Source organism: Motacilla alba, chromosome 27 (genome assembly GCF_015832195.1).
Source record: "Motacilla alba alba isolate MOTALB_02 chromosome 27, Motacilla_alba_V1.0_pri, whole genome shotgun sequence".
NCBI lineage: Eukaryota > Metazoa > Chordata > Aves > Passeriformes > Motacillidae > Motacilla > Motacilla alba.
The window spans coordinates 1,847,641-1,874,563 of NC_052042.1; the positions used below are offsets into that span (position 1 = coordinate 1,847,641).

Genomic DNA, 26,923 nt, shown 5'->3' on the forward strand with positions numbered 1-26,923 from the left:
GCCTTTCTCAGTCGTTTCTGCACATCATCTCATGACAATTTATCTAATGCTATCACCCCTTCTGCAAATCAGCATTCCCAGCAGCAGGAAGAACAGAGCCATGTCAGTACCAGGGTGTGCAGGCATGGTCAGCTCAGTAACTGTAACCCACTGTTCAAGTGGCTTCCCCAGGGCCACTCTGTCCTGAGCACCAGCGTCGGGTGCTGGTGAATCCATCACTCCTGCTCCTAAAGACTGAGAGCTGCAAGCAAACACCAGTGCTGGGAGCTGCCCAAATGCAGAAGGGAACTAAGAAGTCGAGAAGTTGACAATCAAATTTCAAACCAAACTAGTAACTTCAAGAAAATCCAAATTTCAGAACTTGGCACGACCTTTTCTGAAGTTAAATTAAAAACAACGCTCATTATTGAAGCTCCTTCACAGCTCTGCAGGACAATCCTGTCTGCCTGTCGTAGTTTGATTATGCTTAAATACTTTACAACAGTAGTTCATTTGTTCCCAAGAGCATTCCAAATACCTGAACACATTCACTAAATTCATGGTTTCACACAGCAATTATGCTCTACTGGTAATTTAGTGGCACCTGGTGCATATTGCCTTTCCCAAACGTAGACTTTAAAATCTCAAATTCATAAATATTTGTATTTTAAATATCTAGTTTTACATGAATATTGGGTATTTCTAGCTTTTTTTCTTTCTGTTTCCAGGTTTTACTTCAATAAGGAAACCATTTTACATCACAATCTGATCTGACACCAACCTCACACCCCGTCACACCACAGTCTTTAAGAATCATTATTTAAAAACCTATTTCCTAAAGCAAAACTAAAAGGAGTTATGGGGACAGTTGGACACCAGGCTTCACCCACAGGAGTTAAATAATATCTTGGCTGTTAATGAATTAGTCTGATTATTTTTTTAAGTTAACATTCACCAGTTTGGCTTTACAACATTCTGACCCTGCCCATCACGTTAACAGCTTAACCTGAGAGCCCTTAAGGCAAATCTCACTTCTCATCAAGATATAGCTTTAAATATGAACTTTAGCAGTTGAAACTTTGAAGTAACTAAAAAGAACCAAAAATTACGAGGAATTCACCTCTCCTCTCTCATACACACTGCGGAGCAGGTCCGTGCACGGCCCCGGGGCTCCCTCTGCCCCCCCTTCCCTGGGCCCTCGCGGGGCCGCGGCCGCAGCCGGGGGGGTCTCGGCTCGTTTCTCTTCGGGCACCGCTCCCTCCTGAGGAAGTCTCTCCCGAGCCCGTTTGCCAGCGGAGGGTTTGGGCAGGGTCATCTGGAAGGCGCACCACAGCACGGTGCGCACCTTGCGCGTGGCCAGGCACAGGGCTCGGAGCGCCGCGGCCAGAGCCAGCACCACTGCAGAGGGAGGAAACGGCCCTTTAGTCCCGGAGCGCTGCTGGGGCTGCCCTCGCCCCACACCCTCGGTCCCTGTCGTGTCTGACCTCGTCTGGCCCTTTACAGGTTTATAAAAGCTGCAATTGCATTTCTCTGCCCTCACGCAGCGAGGCAGGTGTGCCGTTTTTAGGTTCTGAGTTTGTTTGTTAAGGAGAACCTTCCTACTGATGCTGCACCCCGGGGCTGGGGTGCTCCATGTTCACACACACACACACACTAATGGCACCTGGGCCCTCCCCTTCTGGTCACAGCAGGGTCCTTCACCTGTCCTGCCAAGAAATCCTTACCACGGGTGAAGGAACAGCTCGTTTGGGGCACTGGACTGAAGCTCACAGCTCATGTTCTGTGAAGGGGTGCTGAACCGTGGGGCTGTAACCGTGGTCCCGTTACTCTGGCACAGGGTGCCCAGAGCAGCTGTGGATGCCCACCCCTGGCAGTGCCCAAGGTCAGGCTGGACAGGGCTTGGAGCAGCCTGGGACAGTGGAAGGTGTCCCTGCCCATGGCAGAGTTGGAACTAGATGAGCTTTAAGGACCCTTCCCACCAAAGCCATCCTGTGATTCTGTAATAAGTGCTTAATATTGGATCAGATGGAATGGAAAGGTGCTGTGGAAACAGGGCTGGGCAAGACCGGCTCCCAAACAAACCAGAACAGCTTCAGGCCTTTCCCTCCAGGTTTTGCCTGACGGAGCAAATACAGTTACTGCATCCAATAATTTAGTGTTCAAAAAAATCCTTCCCAACTGCTGCTCCAGGACAAGCAATGGGAGGCAGAGGACCAAGCTCCACCCCTCCAGGTAAGTAATCAGATCCCACTGTGCAGAGCCTCCTCTGCTCTCCCAGCAGCTGCACCAAGGACCTGGATGATCTCCGGGTCTGACAGCTCCTTCCCAGACTACTCTGTTCCAAAGACAATTGTTTTCATGGGCTTCGACACCCAAAAAACCCCTTCACCTTAACCAGTCCCATAATCTTCAGTCAAAGTAAAGAGAAACAAGAATGATGGGGAACAGGTGAAAAGAAAGAATGCTGCAGAGTGTCTTCTGAGGTAAACTTCAGCATTACAGAACTCCATGATGGGATACCCCAAAGAAGTAAAATAATCCCTGTAATTCAGAGGGAGAAAGAAAAGCAGAAGGGATCAGAAGATTCAGAAACAGCTGCTGACACAAGGTAGGAGGGCAGAGGAGCAAGGAGCAGGAATTTACCCTGACTCCCATCTCAGAGACAAAGGAACCTGCCACTCTGCCCGTTCACTGGTGAAAGATTAAGCTGAGTATTTGGCTTATTTGGAACACCATTAAGAATGAAGACATTCTGCCCATTGTATTTTTGTGCATCCACCCAAAATATGATTTGTAACTATGCCAGTCTAAGACAGACGATGCTTGAAGAGGAAATCCATTTGTAACCTAAGGCTATCTCAGTCACTTTGGGCAGATTCAGCAAGGAGATACCAAGGAAGTTCTAGACAAAGATAGAGCTGGAGGGTTCATAGGAAGAGGGATATGAGGGACAGGGAGAAGCAAGAGGCAATAGCTTAGTAACACCTCCAATCCCTGAATGTGTTATCAAAAAAACCCACTAATTTTTATTCCTTTCTAGTTCATTAATTGAATGAATGCACCTCCAAACTGATTTGATCTATTTATCTCTAAAACCCAGTTTCATTGTCTCCTCAAACCCTCATCCAAACCCCGCCCAGCCCGCCTTTGACAAAGCTCTAACACTGAAAAGTAAGTTAAAACTTGAATTACAACCCCCCTCACTTATTTTTGCAAGAAGCATTCAGCTCCCCAGCTACCTTCTCAAGGTACGTAAGCCCAGCTGTACCTCTCTCATCCTGGCACCTGGGAGGGCCGTGCCGCTGCCGGCTGGAAGCACTGACAATTTCATCCTTCCTGCAAGCCTGCACCACGTGGATCGACTCCAGGAGTTTGTCCAGAGCAGTGGAGATGTTGGCGTGCAGCGGGGAACTGCGCAGGCGCTCCATCTTCCCCAGTAAAGTCACAACCTAATGAACAATGCACATCTTACAGGGGTTCACACTGTACCCATCCACACTCACAGGGAAATTACCTAACTAGGGAGAACACATTAATTGTCATCATTACTTTCTTTTGAGAGAGTTCATGAAGTTACAGCTGAAGCAGTTTTAAGTTCTTACCCGGGATTTGTTATCTCCAAACCCAAAGCTGTGGTACAGCTGGGTGTGCAAAACTACAACACCCCAGTAAGGACCCCCAGGTTACTGGTTAATACCAGATCTGTACAGTTTTTGAGACCTCCATGAACAAAAGGTGGTTTCAGAACAACGTGCCTTTTCCTGAATTCAGAGCACTGCTGCAATTTCTGGGTGAAAACCCAGATGGGGACCTTGTGCTGTGCAGGGCAGCCTGGGCCAGCAGCAGTCACAGCTGCACTGGGACAGGGACAGGGAAAGCTGCTGTGGAACCACGTGTGGGCTGACTTCGGGATGAACACTCAACACTAAGGGAGCTGAGAACAAACATTCAGAAATAATTCAGGTTTGCTTAGTCCACTGAAAATGTGCATCTTTGTTGTTCTATCTTACACCAGTCACATCACTTGTGGGTTTCCCAGTGCTGAGTGACTCCTCAGCCATGGTCACATAATGCTGAGAACCTGGCTACTGGTCTGCAGAAAAAGAGAAACTAAAAAACCCCAAATTGGGATTCTCCTTGGGCCATGGCTACACTTAATGCCTTAAAGGAATGCATGTGACTGTCGAGAAGATTTAACTGGATGCTCCAGCTATGAAGAGTTAATCCCAGATTCAGCCACTCAAACCTTTGTTCCAGGGTTCCTCTCTGGCCATCACCAAGATTTCTGATGTTAGAATCCAGGTTAACGGCCCCACTCTGCTGTTGAGCATCCTTAAAACTACCTAACAAGGTACCTTACAAGGGTTTGAGGTGCTGTACCCTGAAGTTTGGCTCCTCAAATGGCTAGAGAGGCTTAAGCAGTGTTCTGGAGGCAGTTTTGAATTACCAGGACAAGGGCAGGCAAGCCTTCTAAACATGGAAGCTAAGGCTATTCTTTTGGGATTCAGAGAGCAGGAGTGTTGGTACACTAAGCCCATCCATGTCTTCCAGTCCATCCCTCAGCTGGCTGAGCAGCACCAGGCAGGTCCTGCAGGCAGTGAGCAGACACAGCTCCAGGGATTCTTTCTCCTGTGTGAGGCAGGCAGGACAGGCTGCTGCTCCCCCCTGCTGCCCAGTGGCTGGCCCAGCACTGCTGCTGCCTCCAAACCCAGCACTTCCCAGAACCCTTCCACCCCACAGCCCCTGGCAGGGGGGACAGCTTGGTTTCTGCTTCTCCTTGCCTGCAGCACCAGCACCATGGCTCTGGTCTCTGGGCCTCAGGAGGCCACAGCAGCCCCTCACCATTCTGATGGTGGAGTTTGTGCTCCCTCCTCCCCCAGCTGTCACCTCCCCAAGGACCCTGGGGCTGTCAGCAGCACCGTGGTTTGCCCACAGAGCTCAGCAGATGCCAGTCTCCCTTGCTCTACTGGCTTAAAGAGCAAACTGGTAACAGAAACTCAGGCTGAAGGTGCATCAGATAATCATTCTGCATTAAAATATACCAGACTCTAAAGCAAATATATATGTCAATATCTTCCAAACATTAATTAAACCTGGTTTTTCCCACAAAGACCTCCTCCATCACAGTGTCTCCAAATCCACAGTGAACATTTCCCTGCCGAGCTGCTCTGAATGCAGCACCCCTGAGAGCTGTGCACAGGCTCCAGGACTGGATGCTGCACCACGAGCATGCTCCTGCACCGGGAACCACATCCTCCTGACACATGAGCCTCAGCCCCTCTGTGGTTCCTTGGAAACAGCACCCTGGAGCTGCAGAAGCTCTCACAGGGACTGCTGAAATGCTGTTCCCTGCACAGCAATGAAGAACAAAGCTATTTTGGGAAAAGCTGCTCTGATCATCTTACCTATCTCACACTGTACTCTAAGTTCTGTGGGATAAGCTCAATAGATTTTTTTTAGTCCTACAACTCACTCTGGCTTGTTCCCGTAGCTGATCCACAATTAAGCGATCAACCCTTGATGGATTTGATGTCAGCCTTGGAATTGGAATGTTGTTAGTACTGGAAACCTTCTTCCCTTGGAAATTCTTAGCAAGAGCTGATTCAGTCTGCAGGAAAACAAAAGAACAACTCCCTCAGAATGTACATGCAGAGTGTGCTTCATTACAGAAACAAGAAAAAATATTGGGTTCAATTTCTTCCCATCAGGGTTTTGGAGATTTTTAAAGGAGACAATGAGGATTCAGGCATTTGGGATTTAACCCTCTGGTGAGACAATCACCTGCTTTAAGTGAACAACTGCTTTACTCAAAGCAGTTCAACTAAAGCAATCGTGCCAGCACACCGTGTTCCAGCAGTGCTATGTCTGCTCACTCTGACTACAGCCTGTACTGGTTTTGCCTGGAAATAAAATGGAGGCAAGTCAGAATTACAGGGAAAAAAAATGACCAAACAGATGTGGATCTCACACATAAAATTAAAATAGAACTGTTTCAGTCAGCAATTAACCTCATTTTTGTACAGATTAAACTACAGAAAGATTTTTTCCTAAGCACCCTGGTCCAGTGGAAGGTGTTCCTGCCTTTGGCAGGTGGGTGGAGCTGGATGGTTTTTAAGGTCCCCTCCAAACCAAACCACTCCAGGATTCTATATTTTATTTAACCATCAGAAAACTATTTTGAAAATTATTGGCAAGATTCTAAGTTTCCATCTCTTTCATCCCCTTGTTAGGTGACTCTAAAACACCCATAACAATGTAGGATTACCTAAAACTGATTTAAAATTGCAATTCTTGGGATGGTTTCATAAATGGTCCACTATCAACAAGAGCATGAAGTGCCAAGACAAGGGGGAATGGCTTCACACAGAGGGAGCAGCTTTAGACTAGATATCAGAGATAAACTGTTCCCTGTGAGGGTGGAGTGCCCTGGCACAAGTTTTCTAGAGCAGCTGTGGCTGCCCCATCCCTGGAAGTGTTCAATGCCAGGTTGGATGGAGTTTGGAGCAGCCTGGGATAGCGGGAGGTGTCCTGCCCATGGCAGGGGGTGGCACTGAGGGAGCTTTAAGGTCCCTCCCAACCCAAACCATTCTGGGATTCTGTGATAAAGCTGAATTTCTCCCACCACGGCTCCTGGCCGTGCACATGCCAGCTTTTTCTCTCTTGCACCCCAGACACCATCTCCCCCTCCTGAAGCTTCCTCTGTACAAAGCAACTACTGGCTTTTGTCAGGAAACACCACCAAAAAAATCCCCACGTTACATCTTCTTGGAATTGGTTTCTTTGTAGGGGCTGGCACAGGGGAACTCCAATAGTGCCAGGTGACATTTGGCCCAGCTTCCCCCACAGACAAGCCCAGGTATTGAAATTCAAACCTCATCTCAGCTGGTGAAATGAAGACAGGTTTTCCTACAGACCAAAAAAGGCAACTGCTTTTACCAGGGCTCCACACAGCACTACCTGAGCCTTTTATTGTAAGGGTTTTAATTAAATGACCCTTCCCTCAGCCTCTGTTTCGGGAAAAAAAAAAACAAAACAAACCAAGAACCCCTTCAAATACACCTTAGGTTTAAACCTTCAGGGAAACAGGAGGTAGGAATTCAGTATAGCTTCTAAAAAATGGAATTGAAAGAACGAAAGTTTAGTTTCCATTCAAAACATATTTACTGGATTTGCTTTCAAAGTTCCAGAGGCACTGTATTTATTGTATTAACAAAAAAGGTTCCTCCTGAACACATCTTCCCCAGCCCTGGGACTGGAAAAGCCCCTGAATTCCTGCTTTTAGTGCAACATTCCATACAACATTAGCTATGCTTCCAGCCAGGCCACAAATCTCCATACCTTTCACTTTCTGTCCCAAAACAAACTTGTAACTTTAAAGTCCCATCAAGCATTTCAACTTCTCACAGCAGAACTAGCCATGATCTGTGACTGCACTGAGCAGGATGAGATCTACATCAAATCTGTGATGTTATTCTGGTTTGGTTTTCTTACCTTCTTTCTTTCTTTCTCCAGCGCTCTCCACTGCTCGTAACACTCTTCCAGTCTCACATGCAGCTCGCTGGCAGGCCCACTGCGACTTTTAACTTGCTTTTGAAATCCAAATGCTGACACAAAACCAGAAAGGGCATTGTCACCGTACATCTTCTCTGTGAAGCACGGGTAGAGGCGTTTGAGGTCGTCCTGGGAGAACAAGGTGTGAGGCTCCACCAGAGGCACCACAGACCGGCCCAAGAGGTGAGCAGATCTCATGGGGAAGGTGCTGGGGCCCAGCTGCCGGTTCCGCCTGAAGTCACCCACCACGCAGTTGGGAATGCCTGGAGCCTGCAGGCAGCTCCCAGCAGCAATGGCACCGGTGTCCCCGTTCCCTGCCCCGAGATGCAGCTGCCCCTGAGACTCCAGTAACTCCTGGTACATGTCCTGAAACACCCCATCCACCTGGTTCTGCCCTTCCAGATCACAGTGCTCGCTCTGCGGCTTCAGCTGGAAACGCTTATTGTTCAGATTGTCAATGATCCCCAACTGCTGAGCCAAGTAACTGTCACAGAATCCATTTGGCTGCTTCAACTTCTTCTCGCTGAGGTACTCGATGAGGTTCTCTTCCCCACCCCTAACCAGGGCTTCCATGCACGCAGCTGCCCGAGCTCGCTCTGCAGTGCTGTAGCCGAAGTCAAGGCTGGAGAGGAATGGGTTGTCTTGACAGTACTTGTGAAGTAAATTACTATTTAAAGGCAAATTTGAAGATGGCAACTGAAAAACATCATTAGAATGACGAGAGCTTTTTGGAAATGGAGGTGACTGATTATTCAGTTTCAACAAAGGGTTTGGATTCTGGAAGGGGCCAGAGGCCGTGGGTTTGGTTTGGATGTTCATCCACCCTGGCCTGGCACTAGAGCCTGCTGAGGGGACTGCTGCACTGGGCAACAGCGGGAGTGATTTATAGAATTCAGGATTCTGAAGATCGGCCTTGGAAAACTGCTGCTTTTCCACACCATTATTCCCTGGACAAGCTGCAAAAGATTTTAGTCCATATTCAAATTTTTGCCCAAAATCAGTGCTGAAGGAAGATTCGCTTGCAAATTGTTTTTCTGATACAAGTCCTACAGACTTGGGAAAGGCAAAGTCATGCTGATCTGAAATTGTATCTTCAAATTTTTTCTGAGTTCCTGATTTAACTTGAAATAATTTAGCATAGGGCTCTGCATCCAGAGATGGTGCCTCAGGGGTTCCATTTACCAGCTTTCTATTTTCTTGGAGGCTACAACTGGTGCCCTTGTTGGGCTTTGCTTTACCAGCATGAGAATATTCAGTGTATCTGGTAAAATCTGTGTTCTCATTGTATCTGTGACACTGTGGAAGGAACGTTTCTGCCCGCTTTGGGTGCACCTGTGCATCTGCTCCTTTGGGACACACCTTCTCCCTTCCATAGGAATAAGCATCAGCTCCCGAGTCTTTGATTGCTTCCGAGTACCCAGCCTGGGCTGCAAAGGTGTTTTTCAGGTAGGGGTAGTTCTGGTATACAGGTGTTGTCTTCACACTCTCATTAGCCTGCAAGCTGCAGCCATTGGCACGATCACTCCTGGCAGAGTACAAGCTCTGCTCTTCCAGGTCCACGCCGGCAAAGCCGCGGTAACAATCGTCTGCTTTCTGCTGCGCCACCAGAGCGGGACTCTGCAGGAACTGCTTGTCAGCAGCAGGGAGGGACTCGGTGCCATAGAAACCCTGCTGGGGCACTGCTCCAACAACTGCCCTCCTGGCTTCTGGCAACAGGTCATGGTGCTCCATTCTGCTCGTGTTCACTGGCCACACTGACTTCAGGGCAGGAGGGCAACTCCTTGAAAAACAAGAAACACATGGTTAGGCGCTGATCTGTGCTGCTGCTCTTCATTCCCAAACACACAACAAGGTTTAAGAAACTAATTATTCCCAAATCAATTCTTTCAAATGATTTCAAGATGTCTGACTTCAACTTCTACCCAGTCCTGTCATCCTCAGTTTCCCATATCCAGCTTGTCTAAACACACCACCACATCTCAGGAGGTGTGGACAGGCCTTCAAGCTGCAAGGGATCTGTACACATCAAACCCTGGTCTGTCAGTCCTGTCCATCATCACCAAAATACTCCTGGCTCAGCACCAAGTTCAGGCACCCAGACTGCCCTCAGTCTTCCAAACCCATGCCCCAGCACTCCACAGAAAAAGCTTCTCTCTCACTCCCTTATGCACTGCTTCCTGCAGGTAAAGCCAGAGCATCCCAGCACACCTCATTTCTTTCCACTGACCAGCATGAATGAACACAGGACCATCAATCCCTGACTGCCAAGGTGAACTGTAAACAGACTTAGTAAAGGGAAAATGTTCCTGGAAGCCACTGCAGGCCAGATCTGGCAGCACTGGATCAGCCCTGCCTGTCCACAGCAAAGGAATTACTGAGTTGTCTTGTGATATCAAGACTGACTCTGAAGTTTTCCCTGATTTCAGCCACATAACTCAGCACTCATAGAAAAATCACTGGAATTGTTTGGGGAGACAGAAAGGAAAAGCAGTGCCTGGCTTGGGAACCTGAGAACTGGGCTCTCTGTCTTGTCTCTTAGACCTGGAAAAGACAGAGAGCTCTGTAAGAATCTTGGGGACGCTGGACCTGCCCCCTTCAGTTCATGTGTTATGACTATGGAATTGTCTCTTCCTGTGCAGGAATAGAGGCAAAATAAACCTGACATTTAGAAACACAAACATTGCTTAGGTAGCACTAACAGGAAGAAACATTAATTTTGCATGGAATTTTCTCTTGCCAGTTCAGACAAATGTGAAGGAGTCTGTGCTCTGTGTATTTTTTCTGTGAATTTACATTAATTAAGGAAGAAACCTAAAGTCTGAATTTAGTCTTGATTAAAATAAAAAAAACAGACCAAGGCATACATCCAGGGGATTCATCTGAATACAGCATGTCCACAACACTTGTTAAGATCTTATTAAAAAAATGCCAATTAACAAGTTCTGTAAACACCAGAGAGCCAGAAGCTGCCATGCAATCTCAGTGCCTTGGGAAAAGCTTCCAAATATCCCAAGTGAAACGCTGGAAGATGACGGGAAGGGAGAGAAGGCTCACAGAGCAGGGCCAGCAGCAGATGGAGCTGACTCAGGAGCACAGTGAGATCAGAGAGGGGACTTTCTGTCACCTGCACCTCACTCACCCCTCAGCAAAGCACGGCTGTGGTTTGTCTTGTTCTTCCAAGATGTTTGACACGAGTCCATACAAATCAGTTTCACTGCCATAATCATTCCTTTCGGGCTGAATCCTGAAAACCAACTGTGTATTAATACAAACAATTCCTTCATTCATTGTACTTCCTATGTTAAATTAAACAGAAAAATATAATCCATCTACTCCAACACACACACACACTCCCCCTGTCAAGGATGACTACCTGGACTTCAGGTTAATCTGAGGAGCAGCAGGTGGCTTGGTGTCATCTGTACACGTAGACCAAGGGGGGTACAAAAGGGAAGGGTCCATGGGTGCAGAGTACTCTGATGTTGAAAGGGAAGAGCTGTAGGCCTGAGGTAACTCCACATTTTCTTCATTCTGCATTTAATGTACAATAAAAGCATTTATTTAACATGAAACACATCTAACTGTCATTTTGTCATTGTACATGGTTGTAACTGAGTTCACTGTTGGAGGAACCAGCACATGAGAAGTAAGCAAGCTACACACTTGGAATCTAACTGACTTCAGGCCATGTTAATGTATTTAAGCAGAATTCTCAGGATTCTTAAGCAGAATTCTGTCCCTTCCCTTGCTCTCTGTGTGGCAGATGGAAGCTGATGGTATCATTCTCACCTTTCACCCCTCTTCTGAGCCCAAACAGATGCTCTCAGCTGTGCTAAACTAGTGTTGCTTAAGGCTCATGGAAAGCTTTTGTATTTTACATCCTGCCTGGCAATTGTTTAAGAAGAAGGTGCTGGAGCTGCACATCACAACTTCTTTGTCACTCAGCCTTGTGTTCTCTGTGTCCTGAGCTGACCTTTGCTGGAAACTGAGGAGGGGACACCTCCCCAAGCACCCAGAGACCCCCCCCCAAAAGGCCTAGATGGGCATAGTAACAAGTATAGGTACTGGACTTGTGAGATGCTTTCTTCCATCCCACCAGACACCAAAGTCAGGAGCTGTTTGCATTTGAATGGGAGAATCCACAAATGGGGCCAAAGGCTCGATTATACTGGACCTTGCCACAGGGATTTAAGAACAGCCCAAGGTCTTTGGAAAACAATGTAAAACTCTGTATTCTTGGGACTGGAATGGGAGGCATCACAAAAAGTCTAGTGAAGAAATATGAACCACACTGTGCACCCACAGATCCAACAGCAGCCTCCTCCAGGACAAGCCAAAAAAGGAACACACCGGGAGGTTATTGGGGAATAGACTTCTCTCATTGCCATGGCAGAACGGGTATCAATGCTTCTTGGTAACAGCTGATGCATTTCCTGGGGGCCTGAAGCTTTTCCCTGCCCAACCAATCAGGCTGAGCAGTTAGGTGAGGTACTACTGAGAGAGATCGTTCCTAGGCACACGATACCTATAGGTGTGTCAGCAAACTGTCCCGGTTCTGGCCAGGACGGGGTTAATTTTTGCAGCAGTGGAAAGGGGACCCAGAAGTTACTCTGTACCACCCAACCTCATTGCCTGGGGTGGGGGAAAGGGGCTCTTTCCCAGGGAGAAGCGGGGAGGGAGCCTGCCCAGTATTACTGGAAACCATTCCATGTGAATGCTTCCCTGTACCCTCTCCGTGAGTGCTGGTGCTGTTACCTTCCCTGTTCTTCTCTCACGGCTGCTCCCAGTAAACTGTTCTTAGCTCAGCCTGTGATCTTTGCCTTTTGTGCCTCCAGTTCTCCTCTCCACTGTGCCACAGCAGGGAGGGGAGATCAGCGTGTGGTTTGGAGAGTCTCAGGGGGAGAACTGAGCTGGGAGGTGCCATTCCCAAACCAGGACAGCCTTAACTGGCACCCAACAAACGTTGAGACACAAAGGGTTGGGTTAACAACAGATCTGTCCAGAGCAGGCTGGCAACAAATCTTATCCAAGCATTTGCTGGACTGGGTAGGGAGCACCAGGCTCTGGGGAAGACGGACAGTGCAGTGGACTGTTAAAAACCACACTGGAAACAGGGGCTGGTGGGACCTTCAAACATTGGATTCTACATTTAGTGAAGGCCACCTGGCCAGTGAATACCCGAGGCTACACCAACCCAGCTGGCCCTGCCATCAAAACCTCCATGTATCATAGAAGGAACACAGGACAAAACAAAGAGGCCTCGGATGCTGCCACCAGCACTACTGAGGGTCAGAATAACACCTAGACCTAGAGATAAACTCAGTCCTTTTGAAATCTGTACAGGAGACCTTATCAGGTGGTCTCTTCCAAACCACATTCTGTGAATATCTGGGCCAAGAACACTTGTGTAATTACGTTATGTCCCCAAGGAGAGTTTTGTCCTCTATCAACAAGTACTTTCACTGCAGAAATCTAATTGATCTGGACCTTCCTGTTCACGACATCCAGGTGGGAGACTGGGTCTGAGGCCATGGAACAATGAGGCACCAAAGGAACACAGGAAAGGACCACACCAGGTTTATTTCACAACACGCAGAGCTGTGAAACTTCAAGGACTAGAGCTGCGGAAGCACCATTCAGGACTGAAGAAAACTACAGGACCAGGTGAGTGAGAAACCATCTCCTCTGGACCTTTGGGACTAAGCAAGTTAAAAAGTAACTTCAGGAACTGTGCCTGGGAAGAAGGCCTGTCTTACACAGAGCTTGAATGCCCTCAAGGGGTAGTAGCAATTCCAACTGCACTCATTATTTCAGACAAACACAACTGCACAGACCAGGACTGCAAAGACAGTGCCAGATGTCAAACTTGCTATAATGTTGGTAAAATTTTACACTGGTTAGGATTCTTACTGTGAAATGTTTCCTTGAATTGCCTCGACCTTTTTGAATATGAAACTTACATATGTAATCCTTTTGTTTTCTTGTCCAGCCAAAGATGGCAACAGGAAACCAATTGTACAATGGTTTAAGGAGGATGGAAGAGAATTAAATTATTAATTAATGTTACAACTAGATGGGAATCTGACAACACACATTCTCTAAAATTTCCTTTGATGCATAAGGAGGATGAAGGTAATATCATTGCTGAGGTATAGGAGATAAAGCAGTAGCAGAAAGCCACAGGATACAAGTAAGGGTCAAAGGAAACCCCAGACCATTAACACCTCCCAAAGCACCTCAAATCTGGGAAATCAGCCTGCATGTCATTAAGGAAGCAGGGAAACAACAAATACTATTTAACATTGACTATACTTAAAACTTTAGTATATAGTATTCATGCTATTATTGCTCTAGACCTGTTCAATAATGGAAGCACAAGGCATCCAACAGGACACAGAGCATGGACCCATTCAGAAAGAAACAGATGACAAAGCACAGGTGCCAGCACCTGTACAGCACATGGACAGCAGCTGAAGGAAATACAATTGAAATTCAAGATTTCTGCCTAGATATGGAACAGAACAGCTGTAATTTTGAAATTCCACCAGTGATTAATACAAAAATGACACTCAGATACATGAGTGAAAGGTGGGTATGCTTTAGTACTCGTTGTGAAGATACAGAAATAAATAATTCAATCACATTCTAATTTTTGTGTTTTTAAATTTACCCAGCTCAGAGATTCTAACTATTCAACCCCCAGGAGCTTCCTTTCAACTACTAAGAAAAGCCCTATATCTTAATTTCAACCATACAACCCAGCCCTATGGGTATGAGCCTTACGCTGGTATAAAAATTGCTACAATGTAAAAATTTGCAAAGGCACTTAAAAGCAGCTAAAAACAATAGCAGAAACACTTTCTTACTATCCACCATGACACTAAACAAATCCATCAGGTAATGGAATGAGCAAAGAAAGACGGGAGATCACCACAAGTGGGATATCTTATTTAAGGCCGCACAAGCTCAGCGACTGCATTAGGCAGGAACTGTGGATTGGACAGGCAGGTTTATGCAAACTTCAGTGTCTGAATTCTCTCTCTTTTCACTCCTTGCTGTGCTTGGTTTGTGGGAAACTTCCCCAGGCACAGAATAAACAACGTCTCCTTTCTCAACCTGACCCTTCCTCTACGCTTAGAGAGTTCTTAAAACCAGCAACAATGTTAGCCTAAAACTTCTGCTCCACTTTCTACTGGTTGATCCCTGCCAGGAGTTAGGAACTAGACCCCCTTTCTCCCCATCATTACAGAGTGTTAAGGTACTGAAATAAACTTACAGCCGATTGATTTCTTGAGGAAAGGCACTATATCCTGATGAAGTGAAGAGGAACATCTTTATCTTTATCTAATCTGTTTGGTTGAGACACGATAGGCCTTCTTAACTCTCAGTAAGTGTCTGTACTTACTGAGTACAAACAACAAACGGTGTTTTTGCAGGGTTAAAGACTCACAATACACTCCTTTGTGGAGCAGAGTAGTCTGACAAAATAACAAGTCCTGGATGAAGAAGCAGCAATCCTGGTCTCGAAGGTACTGGGAATGAATTTTCATTTGAGTCTTTTACCTCAGCGAAAGTGTAAGGCTACGAAAGGCAAAACTTCCAAGAGAGAGCTGACATATTAACTGCCCTGGCACTTTCTGTTGATCAGACTAAGAACTGGCTCATACAAACTCTTGGACTACAGAAATATCTGAGGCAATAGCTAAGGCTCTCCTTCTTACCCACTTTGCAGTTTTCCTAGAAGAGCTGTTTGCTCCTCACTCTGCCTACAATTGTTTATGCCATTAACATGAACATTTCACCACAACAATGGTGAAATACCATTTCAACAAACATCCCCTACAGCTTCATCAGTGACTGCTTTAGAAAAGCCACCGTCCCCTCTGATGAAAGTTACAACAATGAAGATTTACTGCAGTTACATCAAACACTGTGATTTACGTTCACCAGCGTAAGCGAACACTTTAGAAACGTCTTCCGACCGTTTTGTTCACAAGCAACCCAAACTCTTGGAGAGCTATAAAAACAATCAATAACCAACCGAACCTGTGATTTGTAGCAGCCATAGAGCGAGGCAGAGCCCGGCAGGGCAGTGCTGAACACATCCGAGGGCCTCCCGCCCGCTTCCGCGCTGCCCCAGCAGCGGCCGCCGCCTCGGAACGCCACGTTGGGCTGCGGGGACAGGGAAAGGACAGGGACATCAGAACACAGCATGGCATGAGGGGCTGCGGGGACAGGGAAAGGACAGGGACATCAGAACACAGAACGGTGTGAGGGGCTGCGGGGACAGGGAAAGGACAGGGACATCAGAACACACGGAATGGCGTGAGGGGCTGCGGGGACAGGGAAAGGACAGGGACATCAGAACAGAACGGCATGAGGGGCTGTGGGGACAGGGGAAGGACAGGGACATCAGAACAGAACGGCATGAGGGGCTGTGGGGACAGGGGAAGGACAGGGACATCAGAACACACAGAACGGCATGAGGGGCTGCGGGGACAGGGACATCAGAACACACAGAACGGCATGAGGGGCTGTGGGGACAGGGAAGGGACAGGGACATCAGAACACACAGAACGGCGTGAGGGGCTGCAGGGACATGGAAAGGACAGGGACATCAGAACACAGAATGGCATGAGGGGCTGCGGGGACAGGGAAAGGACAGGGACATCAGAACACAGCATGGCATGAGGGGCTGTGGGGACAGGGACATCAGAACACACAGAACGGCATGAGGGGCTGCGGGGACAGGGAAAGGACAGGGACATCAGAACACACAGAACGGCATGAGGGGCTGTGGGGACAGGGAAAGGACAGGGACATCAGAACACAGAATGGCATGAGGGGCTGCGGGGACAGGGAAAGGACAGGGACATCAGAACACACAGAATGGCGTGAGGGGCTGCGGGGACAGGGACATCAGTACACACAGTCATAATTACACGCAGACACACAATTATAAACAGAGCTGAAGTTATGGGTTTTATACCAATGTTAACTTAAAGCTCATCCAGTTCCAACCCCTGCCATGGGCAGGGAACCCTTCCTCCCACAGCAGCAGGGGAGTTATTCAGCCTTCACACATTCCTGGACACCTCTGGCCCTTCCACCACTTCTCCCAAACACTGTTTAAGTTACATGATGGCATGGATGTGCATTTCCAGTTGTCAGGAGCTGGAAATTTCCTACAATACACGTTCTGAGAGCTGTGGTGGAAATCTGCTCCGTCCTGTAACTATGGGAGAAACAACTCCAACTAGAGGGACACCCCTCCAAGTGCCAGAAACCACAGGCCAGCAGGAGCAAGGAATGAGAACAACCAAAAGCTGAGGGCTCTTCTCTTCTCCCAGGGGTGAGGCATGCAAGGAAAAGCCAAACTGGCTGGCTAAAACCCCCTCTAGCCAACAAATAAAAAAGTGAAGTTATTGGCATATTACCATAGCAGCTCATTTGGAATGATTAATAAATTCAGAAAAGTCAAAGTTTCCCAGAGTCAGGGTTCTGACTCTGAGTTCTGCTCTCTAGAAACACATCTTTCTGCAGCTCCCAAGTGATCTTCATTGTAGCTCACACCACTGTTAAGCCCTGGTATTTTTCTGGCACATTTTCCAAATAAGTGAGCATACCAAGTTATTGTAGAGCTCGGCTCTATGTCCTGAGCTTACTGTGCCATGTTTTCTCCTCAGAGATTGCCATTCACCTGACACTGCGATCCCACAGAACAAGGGCAAACTTGTAGGGCCAGAAGCAGCCCTAAGACACCCCCATACCCACACTTTCTTCCTTCTTCCACAAACAGGTGTTTTTCAGGATGCTGAGGGGTACGTTCCCCACAGCCCCGAGCTCCGTGTCTCACACCTGCTCCCACACGGGAGAAGGCCGGATGCCGGAGGGGGCAGCAGGGCTCGGACACCCGCCGGGCTCGGGCCTCGGTGCCCTCCCAGCGCCCAGGGGGTCAAGCCCAAGACAGCCGCGGCGACCCGCCGGGTGCGTTCGCGCACAGCGAACCCTCTCCCCATCTCGGTCCCCGTCCCGCTCCCGTCCCTCACCTCCATGGCTCCGGGCCGGTCTCGGCGCGGGCCCGCGCGGGGCGGCCTGAGGCGAGTTCCGGCCGTTGTCCTCGCGCCGGCCCAACGGCCGCCCCACCCCGCGCGCCCCCGCCCATTGGCCGGCGCCGGGGGGCGCTCGGCCAATCAGCGCCCGCGCGGCCGCCTCGCGCCTCCCCGCGCAACGTGAGCGGCTCTGTTGGCCATGCGGCGACAGCCGCCCGGCGAGCGAAGCGCTGCGCCGCGATTGGCCCCGCCCGCCGGCGCGCAGCCAATGGAAAAACAGCTCGCTCGTGCCGCCCGCCAATGAGCGGCCGCGGAGGCGCCGCTCGCCCGGAGACAGCGCCCCGAGCGCCCCCTGTCCCTGTGACCCTCCGAGCCTGTCACCCCCTGTGACCCTCCCGAGCCTGTCACCCCCTGTGACCCTCCGAGCCTGTCACCCTCTGTGACCCTCCGAGCCTGTCACCCCCGTCCCTGTGACCCTCCGAGCCTGTCACACCCGGGCCCTGTGACCCTCCGAGCCTGTCACCCCCTGTGACCCTCCGAGCCTGTCACCTCCTGTCCCTGTCACCATCCCGAGCCTGTCACCTCCTGTCCCTGTGACCCTCCGAGCCTGTCACTTTCCCGAGCCTGTCACCCTCCGAGCCTGTCACCCCCTGTCCCTGTGACCCTCCGAGCCTGTCACCCCCTGACCCTGTGACCCTCCCGAGCCTGTCACCCCCTGTCCCTGTGACCCTCCGAGCCTGTCACCCTCCCGAGCCTGTCACCCCCTGTCCCTGTGACCCTCTGAGCCTGTCACCCTCCCGAGCCTGTCACCCCCTGTCCCTGTGACCCTCTGAGCCTGTCACCCTCCCGAGCCTGTCACCTCCTGTCCCTGTGACCCTCTGAGCCTGTCACCTTCCTGAGCCTGTCACCCCCTGTCCCTGTGACCCTCCCGAGCCTGTCACCCCTGTCCCTGACACCCTCCGAGCCTGTCACCCTCCCGAGCCTGTCACCCCCTGTCCCTGTGACCCTCCCGAGCCTGTCACCTCCTGTCCCTGTGACCCTCTGAGCCTGTCACCTTCCCGAGCCTGTCACCTCCGGGCCCTGCCCGCCCCGGGCCCTGTCACCTTCCTGTTCCTGTCACCCCTGGGCCCTGTCCCCCCCCCAGCACTGTCACCCCTGGTTCCTGTCACCTCCGGGCTCTGTCACCCCCTCTGGGCTCTGTCACCCCGAGGTCCTGTCACCCCTCCACTCCACCCTGACCTGTCATCCTCGAGCCCTGTCACCCCCCTGACCCTGTTACCCACCCCGACCCCGTCACACCCCCACCCCAAGCTTGTCACCCCATCCCCGGAGCCTGTCACCCCTGAGCCTGTCACCCCCCCAGACTTTGTCACCCCCCCTCACACCCCATCATTGTCCCAGGCCCTGTCAGTCACCCCCTGACCCTGGCGCCCCGTTCCCGTCCCTCAGCCGCTGTCCCCTCTCGCCAAGCACAAGGGTCCCGGGGACCTGTGGCCCAGCCAGGGGACTGCCACCCAGGACACAGCCGGAGCTGGGGACCCCAGACTCTGCACACACCTGTAAGGGCATCAAAGCCAAGCATTTCCTCAGTTTGAGGTCTTATTTTGCTATTTAATTATCGCACCAAGGTTAGGTGACCTGGCAGAGGGAAGCCTGGCGCGGCTCTGTCAGCGTGGCGCTGCGAAGGGGCTCTGCTGCCAGCTCAGGTGGTGACAGTGACTCCCAGAGGGGCTCCTGGATGGTCGGACAGCCCATCCATGGCAGCCCTGACCAGGTGCTCTCTATCTCCTCAGTCCTGCTCATCTCTGACAGGAGCAAGAGCAGCCCTCTGTCACTCCTCACCGGTGACACAGCTGTCCCCAAGTGCCTGTGCCCTGCTGAGGAGTCCCAGCGCCCCAGGGCTGCTTGGCTGGCAGAGAAGCCACGGGGGAGCTGGTGGCAGGGCAGCTGGGACAAGCAGGGGGTCACAGCCTGTGTTGGTTTATACTTTTCATTGTTGCTGCTGCTTTAGATACTCTGCCAGCGCCTGACTGCGGCTGTTCTCACAGAAAATGACGAAGAAAAGCTCGCAAGCCCTGAAGCCACACCCAACTTGTCTTCACTTCTAAAGATACTTTGTTTTGCACTCCTCAAACTGTTTTTAAGGCGCCGGGAGACTGCATTTTTGCTGCCACTCAGGGCAGTAAGTGCCCACAGAAGCAGATGTTATTTTGTCAATCTTGCTCTTTTTGCTGCCATACACGTCTCGCTTCCTCAGCGTGGGCTGCCAGCCCGCAGGATCGTGGGGAGGGCAGCCAGGTCTGCCCAGCCCTTTCCTAAACCCACCCAGGGAGGGCGGCCACCGATGTTCTGCCTGCTGGAAGGCAGAGGATTCACTCCAGGAGGTGAGGGGGCCATCAGTGAAGGTCTTGGCTCCAGGCTGTGTCCCAAACCCCTGCCCCAGGGAAGGGCTGTGGGGCAGGGATGTGGGGCAGGGATTTGGGGCTGGCTCAGGAGCAGCCCGGTGTGGGCTGTGGTCTCCCTTAGTCCTGGATCTGCAGAGGAGTCAGTGTGATCTTTGTGCTTGGTTCGCGGGAACTTTGCTTTTATTTTTCTGCCCCTTTTGAAATGGTGCAAAGTGGGGAAGCACGGCCACCGCCTCACTGTCCCTCTCAGCTATTCCCTACAAATTAATATGTATTAATACCGGGACCGGCCGGAGCCCTCGGCCCACCCCGCTATGGACCGGGACCGGGACCGGCCCCGCGGACCGCCGGCGATACCGGGACTGGCCGGAGCCCTCGGCCCACCCGCTATGGACCGGGACCGAGACCGAGACCGGGAGCAGCCCCGCGGACCACCGGCGATCCCGGGACCGGCCGGAGCCCTCGGCCCACCCCGCTATGGACCGGGACCGGGACCGCCCCGCGGACCGCCGGCGATACCGGGACCGGCCGGAGCCCTCGGCCCCGCCCACCCCGCCGCACCGACCAATCCCCACAGCTCTCCCCATGACTGACAGCAGAACGTCCTGCCCCTCACCGCCAGGCCGATGGGCGGGGCGTTCCGTGACGCACCCCTCAGTGCCTTGAGCGGCGGGCAGACCGACCAATAGAAAAGCGAAATCGCGCAGGGGGCGTGGCCGCCCCGCCCTCGAGGCCCCGCCCCGGCGCGCCGCGGCGCCTGCGCTGCGCCGCCCCCTGGCGGCCGCGGGGAGGGCCTGTCGGTCGGCGCTGCGGCAACATGGCGGGGCGGGTAAGTGGGGGGGACGCGGACCGGCCGCTATCGCCCATCCCCTGCCCCCTCCTCCGCTCCTGCTCCTCCCTGCGCCACCGCGGCTTTGCGAGCTTCCCGCAGCCCCGCTGCCAGGAGGCTGGTCAGCCCTCGGGGGTCTCCCGGAAGCGCTGTGAGGCAGTGGTGACCCCCTCTCCGCCGGCGGTGTGGGGGCTGCTGACGGTCCTGTGAGGCTGTGGAGACCCCCCGGTAGTGTGGGGGGCTGGGGGGTGACCCCTGTCCCGGTGTTCCCCGGGGATTGCGGGAGGCTGAGGTGGCCTCCTGGTGATGTGGCATGTGGGACACGACTGGGGTTCCTTCAGGAGCGGGGCAGGGGTGAGCCATTTCCCTGTGGGGCAGGATTTCAGGGTCCCCCAGGGCTGCTGTGGGACCTGGATGCCCCCTTGGCAATGTGGGGTGTGGGGCAGGACTGCGGGTTCCCTGAGGATCAGGGTGACCCCTCTCCATGTGGCTGTGAGGCAGCGTTTAGGGTTCCCTGAGGTGCCGTGAGGCTGCAGTGGCCTTGTGGGGTGCAGAGCTGGATTTTGGGGTTTCTTGGGGATGCGCAGAGGCTGTGGTGACCCCTTGGTGCTGTGGGATGAGCGTAGAGCTCTCTCAGGGGTGGGGGGCAGGGTTGTGGGGTCCCCTGAGGGTGCAGCGAAGCCCGGGGGTGTCTCAGTGCTGCTGTCAGGATTTAGGGTGCCCGGGGTGCTGGGAAGCTCTGGTGACCCCTCTCCCTGTGGGCAGGGACCTTTAGGGATGCTGTGACAGGGGGTGAGCCCTTGGTGCTCTGGGATGTAGGGCAGAATTTTGGGATTCCCTGAGGGGCCTCTGTGAGTCTGGGGTGCTCCTGTCTCCATGGGGTGTGCAGCAAGATTTCAGGGTGCCCTGAAGGTGCTGTGAAGCTCTGGTGACCCCTTGGTGCCGTGGGATACGGAGAGATTTTCTCCTATGGGAACCAGCCAGGTGCTGTTTTATAATGTGGGTCCACCTTTTGTTGTGTGGAAACGCCTTAAGGGTTGTGCAGTGGCTTTATTCTATTAATTTAAACAATAAAAAAAATCCCTTATTAGCGATAGATCACATCAGCAAATGGCCAGAAAGGCTTTAAAATGTTTAGGAACAGCCTTGACTGTGCAATCCCTTCTTGTAGTGCCTGCACATCCCCTCTTTTTCAGTGTCCAGGTGCTGCAGGATGCGTTTGGATTGCTCTGCTCTTTGCCAGGAGCTCAGTCATGCTTTGCTGGGTATCAGCCTGGGAAAGTCACATTTTTCATTCGTGGCTGGAATCTTGTCTGTAGGCCAAGTCACTCAGTGGTTGAAATGCTGGGGAATTGGTTTTCCCAGTGCTTTGTGCACCGTGCTGGGCTGGTGGATGGAGGGCAGCTGGTGCAGGGCTGTGGTGCAGAGCAGGGGTGAGCAGTGTGGCCCCTTGACGTGCTGTGCATCACAGGTGCTCCACTGCCACCCCTGAAATGTGCTGAGTAATTGAGAAAAACCCCACGTGTTGTGGTGAAGAACTCTTCCTCTGCTCCACATTCCTGGTCTCCCCTTCTCCGTGCACCTTCTTCATCTCAGCCTTTGCCCTTACCCAGGGAAAGCTGTGAGCCTTGGCTGGCCTTTTTCAGCATTCTGCTGCCCAGAGCAGGAGCCCAGCACCCTGGTCAGTGGTGAGATAATTTTACCCACACTGGATGTGGTTCTGAGACTCCTTGGGCCTCACCCAACCTGGCTGCAGTGCCCCTGAGCCCTCCCAGCTGTGTCCCCAGGGAACGGCCTGGTGCATGCTGAGTGCTGGGATTGGTGACTGGGGGTGTGGGGAGGAAGGAGAAAGATCAACCTCAACTTTATTCTTCTGCTTTGAGCTTTTCTGCTACTAAAAAAATGTGAGACAAACATGCCTTTATTTGACCAGCCTGGGAGCCTGGTGAAGGCAAGGGGGATTTATGTGAATTTAAAGGAAAGATTGATGTTTAGCTGCCTCCTGATCTGGCACTCGGATGAGTGATGCTCTCCTTGGGTTATCAGGAAGCTTCTCAGAATTCAGTGTTTTCATGATTTGCCTACAAATGCAGCTGTTGCAGAATTATCAGGGTGTTTAATGCTGCAGAGAGAATCCTTAAGCTGAGTGTTCCATCTCACTCTCCAAGCTGGGTCTGACCCTTCGAATGCTTTCCAAGGGAGCTGCGTGCTCCTTCCAGCTGGCCCGTGGGGAGGCTGAGGAGCAGGGAGAGCAGGCAGCAGCACCCTGGGGCTGGGACCCTGGTGAGCACAGAGCAGGCTGTGGGAGGATGGAGGTGTGTGATAGCTCCAGGCACAACAGGTGAGCTGATGCTGGAACGCAGGTGCTGTTCTGTTGTCGGCGTTTTTAACAGGTGCTTCAACCTGCAAGATGGGAAGAGGAGCTTCAGCGACTCCTCCTGCCCTGCAAATCTGTTCTGCAATGCCATTTAGAGCTTCATCTCTTTTGCTGGACTGGTGTGGTTTGATTTGTGCTGTACATTCTCACAGGGAGAAATGAATGGCTGTCCTGATGTACCAGAGAGACAAAATATTTAAACTTGTAGTAACATTTTGAATAATTCAGGTGACTGATAAGCCAAATCTGATTAATTGTGTGATGCTGTTTCAGGTATGTTACTCTGCTCCCCTAATTGCACTGGGTCTCTCCATGGCAAGGAAGAGATGGTGATTAGCAGTGATTGAAGTTTACAGGAAAAACAGTTTATGGTGATTAGAAATAATGGCTGTTTCTGTAATAATTTATTCTGTATCTCTGCATGGGGATCATTAGGCACGCAGGCAGAGCAGTGAGGCATCTGCACGAGAGGGAATGGTGGGAAGCTGCTGTGCCTGCAGCTGGTTACGGACCTCTTGTGCCAAGTGGACCTCTGGAAGTTCACTGGGGCTGTCTGTACCTAATTGATTTGAACTACATCAGGAATTAGTTCCCAAAGGCATCTAGAAAGGCCAGGTGATTTCTGTGCCTTGTTCCAGTGAGTGGATCCAGCACAAGCTGCATTTCTGCCTGTGTCTGCACAGGCTGGAGAGCTCCATGGGGCTGGGGCAGGTGGGTCAGTGCTGCTCCTCTGACGCCCTGTGTGTGCAGGGTGCTCTTGTGGATCCCACAGCAGAGGCACTGTGGTTTTCTCTAAGGAATATGGGATTTGTAGTAGCTGAACTTGTGTAACAGTTCATGGTTAGAGATCATGGCTGTTTTAGGGGGGGTCCCTCGTGTAACACACCCATTTTTGTTCCTCTGATGTTTGGGGCTGCTTTGGGGCAGTGCTGCCTTTAGCCCAGTGAGAGCAGACTCTGCATTGTTGGCTCCTCAGAAGAGATTCCCTTTGTGTTGGGTTGGAAATGGCTTTGGATTCACTCAGGGACTGGATGGTGTCTGACCCTGCAGTGACAATGGTGCTGTCACTCCTCTCGAGAGCCTGAGACTGAGCACGGGGTCCTGCTGGCATCTGGTGACACCAGGCGCAGGATCCAGAGGTGCAGCAGGAGTGGGAAGGACAGACTGAGGCCCTTGGTGCTCTGCTGCCAAAGGCAGTGCTGGCCTGACCCTGCTCTCTCGTGCTTTCTGCAGCCAGCACAGAATCCCAGAATGGTTTGGGTTGGAAGGGACCTTAAGGATCACCCAGTGCCAGCCCTGTGCCATGGCAGGGACACCTTCCACTGTCCCAGGCTGCTCCAACCTGGCCTTGGGCACAGCCAGGGATCCAGGGGCAGCCCCAGCTGCTCTGGGCACCCTGTGCCAGGGCCTGCCACCCTCCCAGGGAACAATTCCTAACATTTAATGCCTATAATATACCTGAAACAGCACTAGACAATTTATAATATTTGGCTTATTATTCGCTTGAACTATTTAAAAGTACTTAAAATGTAGACAATGTGCCTTTAGGTTGGATGGTTTGGGGTAGGGACTTTGAGATAATGGGGACTGGGCTTTATGTTGATGGGTTAAAGCTGTAAGGTGATTTCTGATAACATATGGAACCAGCCTTCAGAGATGCAGGGGTTGTCAGGCAACTAAAGAAAGGTTTATGAATCAACTTAGCTCCTTCGTGCAGCCTGGTACTGTTCCTGCTATCGTCACTTAGTTTTTTTTAGTCTTTCCTAGCGTGTAATGTGAAGAAATGGGGTTTTAGCAACGCTTCAGGGAAATGGGAGAAAACTCTGTCTGAATCTCTGTTTCTGTAATCGCTTCTGCAACCTCGGAACTGCCTCGTGGAATCATCACAAATCAGCTTGTGGCCTGCTTTCAGGACTTCTGCCGTGCTGAATTATTTAAAAGAAAACCACAGAGCTTGTTAAAAATTCTAAAATTATGTAGAATAAAATTCTGAAGACCATGTGAATGTTTGTGGGCATATCTGGCCCTTCATCTTTGATTAATTTGTTGCTTGGCTCAGTGTTGCAAAAGCAGTGTGTCCTAAGCTTGTGCTTAAAAAGTCACTGCCAAAGGGAGATGTCACTGCTGCCTCTCCATCTCCAGTTTTTGGGGTGCTGGTGTGTCACACCTATTATGTGAACCTGCCAGAATAATTAAACTCAGGTAATAATTTTTTTAATAGGAAAAAGTTATTTTAAAAAATCAGAGAATATTTTTAAGGATCATTTAAAGTGTGAACTTTGTAAGTATTACTTTTGATTTTTTTTTTTTTTTTTTTTGCCCCAGGGCACAGCAAGATCTTCTGTTTTCTTCTCCTGTTCTGGGTTCTGTGCCTCAGATCACAGAGGTCATTCAGGCTCAGGGTAAACCCTGACTCAATTTGGAAGAAGTTCTGCCATAAAAGCAGATCTGCTTGAGTCCACAGAAAAGCAGTTGCCAGAAGGTAGTGGCACGTCTGTTTTGCTGAATTACCCACCAGGCAGGTTGTGGTTTCAGTGCAATGAAATTACCATTGATTCATGAAAACAACTAAAATGTCAGTCCCCAAGTCACGGAGTGATCTTTTTTTGATCCAGGGTTGGTGGAAATGTTCAGGTGCTCTCACAAGTGCAGGAGGGGACAAGCTCTAGGGAGAGCTGCTGCAGTGACACCCCTGAGCAGTGGGACAGGGAACTGCGGTGGCTTTTGGAAGGATGAGGTTCAGCCTGGGGGCTCTGCACGATGTGTTCAGGATGCTGCCTCACATCAGGGAGGTTCTCTGGCAGAGACCAGAGTTTTGTGATGGAACACCCATGTTGACCATCTCCAGAAGGTTTTCAGACCTCCAGGAATTAGAGAGCTGTGTTGGAGAACTTCTGTGAACAGAAAAAGCCCAACAAGAAGCCCAGTTGCTAAAATGAATGGAAGAGCTTCTGTTGCAGTGCCCTGGAGCTGTGTCTGAGCCAGCTGATTGTGCTGCTGCTCATAAACCAAGGCTGGGTGTGCAGTTCCTCAGGCACTGCTGCTCTGCTCCTCCCTGTGCAGGCAGATCCTGCCCTCAGGGAGGGCAAAGGTTTGAAGTATGAAAAGATTTAACACGTTTCTCTGGTCTCCTGGGATGCAATAAAGCAATGACCTTCTATCAAAAAATCTGGAGTAATTGATGCCCTGGAGTTGTGTCATGTGCTTTTTTCTGTAAAAAATAGAGCACTGCTTGCAGGCTGCTGCATCTTAAGCTGCTGGTGGCTGTGTGGTGTTTGGTACCTCAGAGTCATGGGGAGTTCAGTGCCAGGACAGCAGCAGCCTGGGCTTTCACAGGGCAAATTCCAAGGGGGATATTTTTAATATTAACAGATATTCACATTGTCCCTGTTGCCATCAGGTAACTTTTCTAACTATAAACGGGATGAAATTTGCATCCATGAGGTGTCCTCGCTGCTCATGTGGCAAAATCCTGTGACCTGCATCACCTTACTCTGATGGGTGCTGGTTCATTCCCTTGGCATTTTTTAAAGATGTTTAGATGCAACACAACAAGCAACAATTCCCTGTAATTAAATTGTTGATCATCCTGGCTTGAGAAAGGAATGTGAGGCAACATGCACTCAAAAAATGGATGTGTTAATTAAAATGCACATATCCTGGGTCATGATTGCTTAACAGGAAGGTGGAGCTGCTGTTCCTGCTGAGCTGGCAGAGAGCAGCTCCCTGG

General features: G+C 50.8%; 2 protein-coding genes across 2 annotated transcripts in view; one reads left to right on the forward strand and one right to left on the reverse strand.

Moving 5' to 3' along the window:
* The window catches only part of MEIOC (meiosis specific with coiled-coil domain), a 39,585-nt gene extending 22,000 nt beyond the window's left edge, over positions 1-17,585 (reverse strand). Inside the window, exons 1-8 of the mRNA XM_038162808.1 lie at positions 17,580-17,585; positions 15,577-15,702; positions 10,904-11,061; positions 10,670-10,774; positions 7,471-9,310; positions 5,453-5,587; positions 3,248-3,428; positions 1,100-1,377 (exon numbers count right to left, since the gene is read on the reverse strand). Coding sequence (XP_038018736.1) covers positions 1,100-1,377; positions 3,248-3,428; positions 5,453-5,587; positions 7,471-9,310; positions 10,670-10,774; positions 10,904-11,061; positions 15,577-15,702; positions 17,580-17,585 — 2,829 coding nt within the window. The remainder of the gene's footprint in view (positions 1-1,099; positions 1,378-3,247; positions 3,429-5,452; positions 5,588-7,470; positions 9,311-10,669; positions 10,775-10,903; positions 11,062-15,576; positions 15,703-17,579) is intronic.
* A 3,156-nt stretch (positions 17,586-20,741) lies between these two features.
* Positions 20,742-26,923, forward strand: part of NSF (N-ethylmaleimide sensitive factor, vesicle fusing ATPase) — a 75,856-nt gene continuing 69,674 nt past the window's right edge. The window contains exon 1 of the mRNA XM_038162897.1: positions 20,742-20,816. Coding sequence (XP_038018825.1) covers positions 20,805-20,816 — 12 coding nt within the window. The 5' untranslated portion in view covers positions 20,742-20,804. The remainder of the gene's footprint in view (positions 20,817-26,923) is intronic.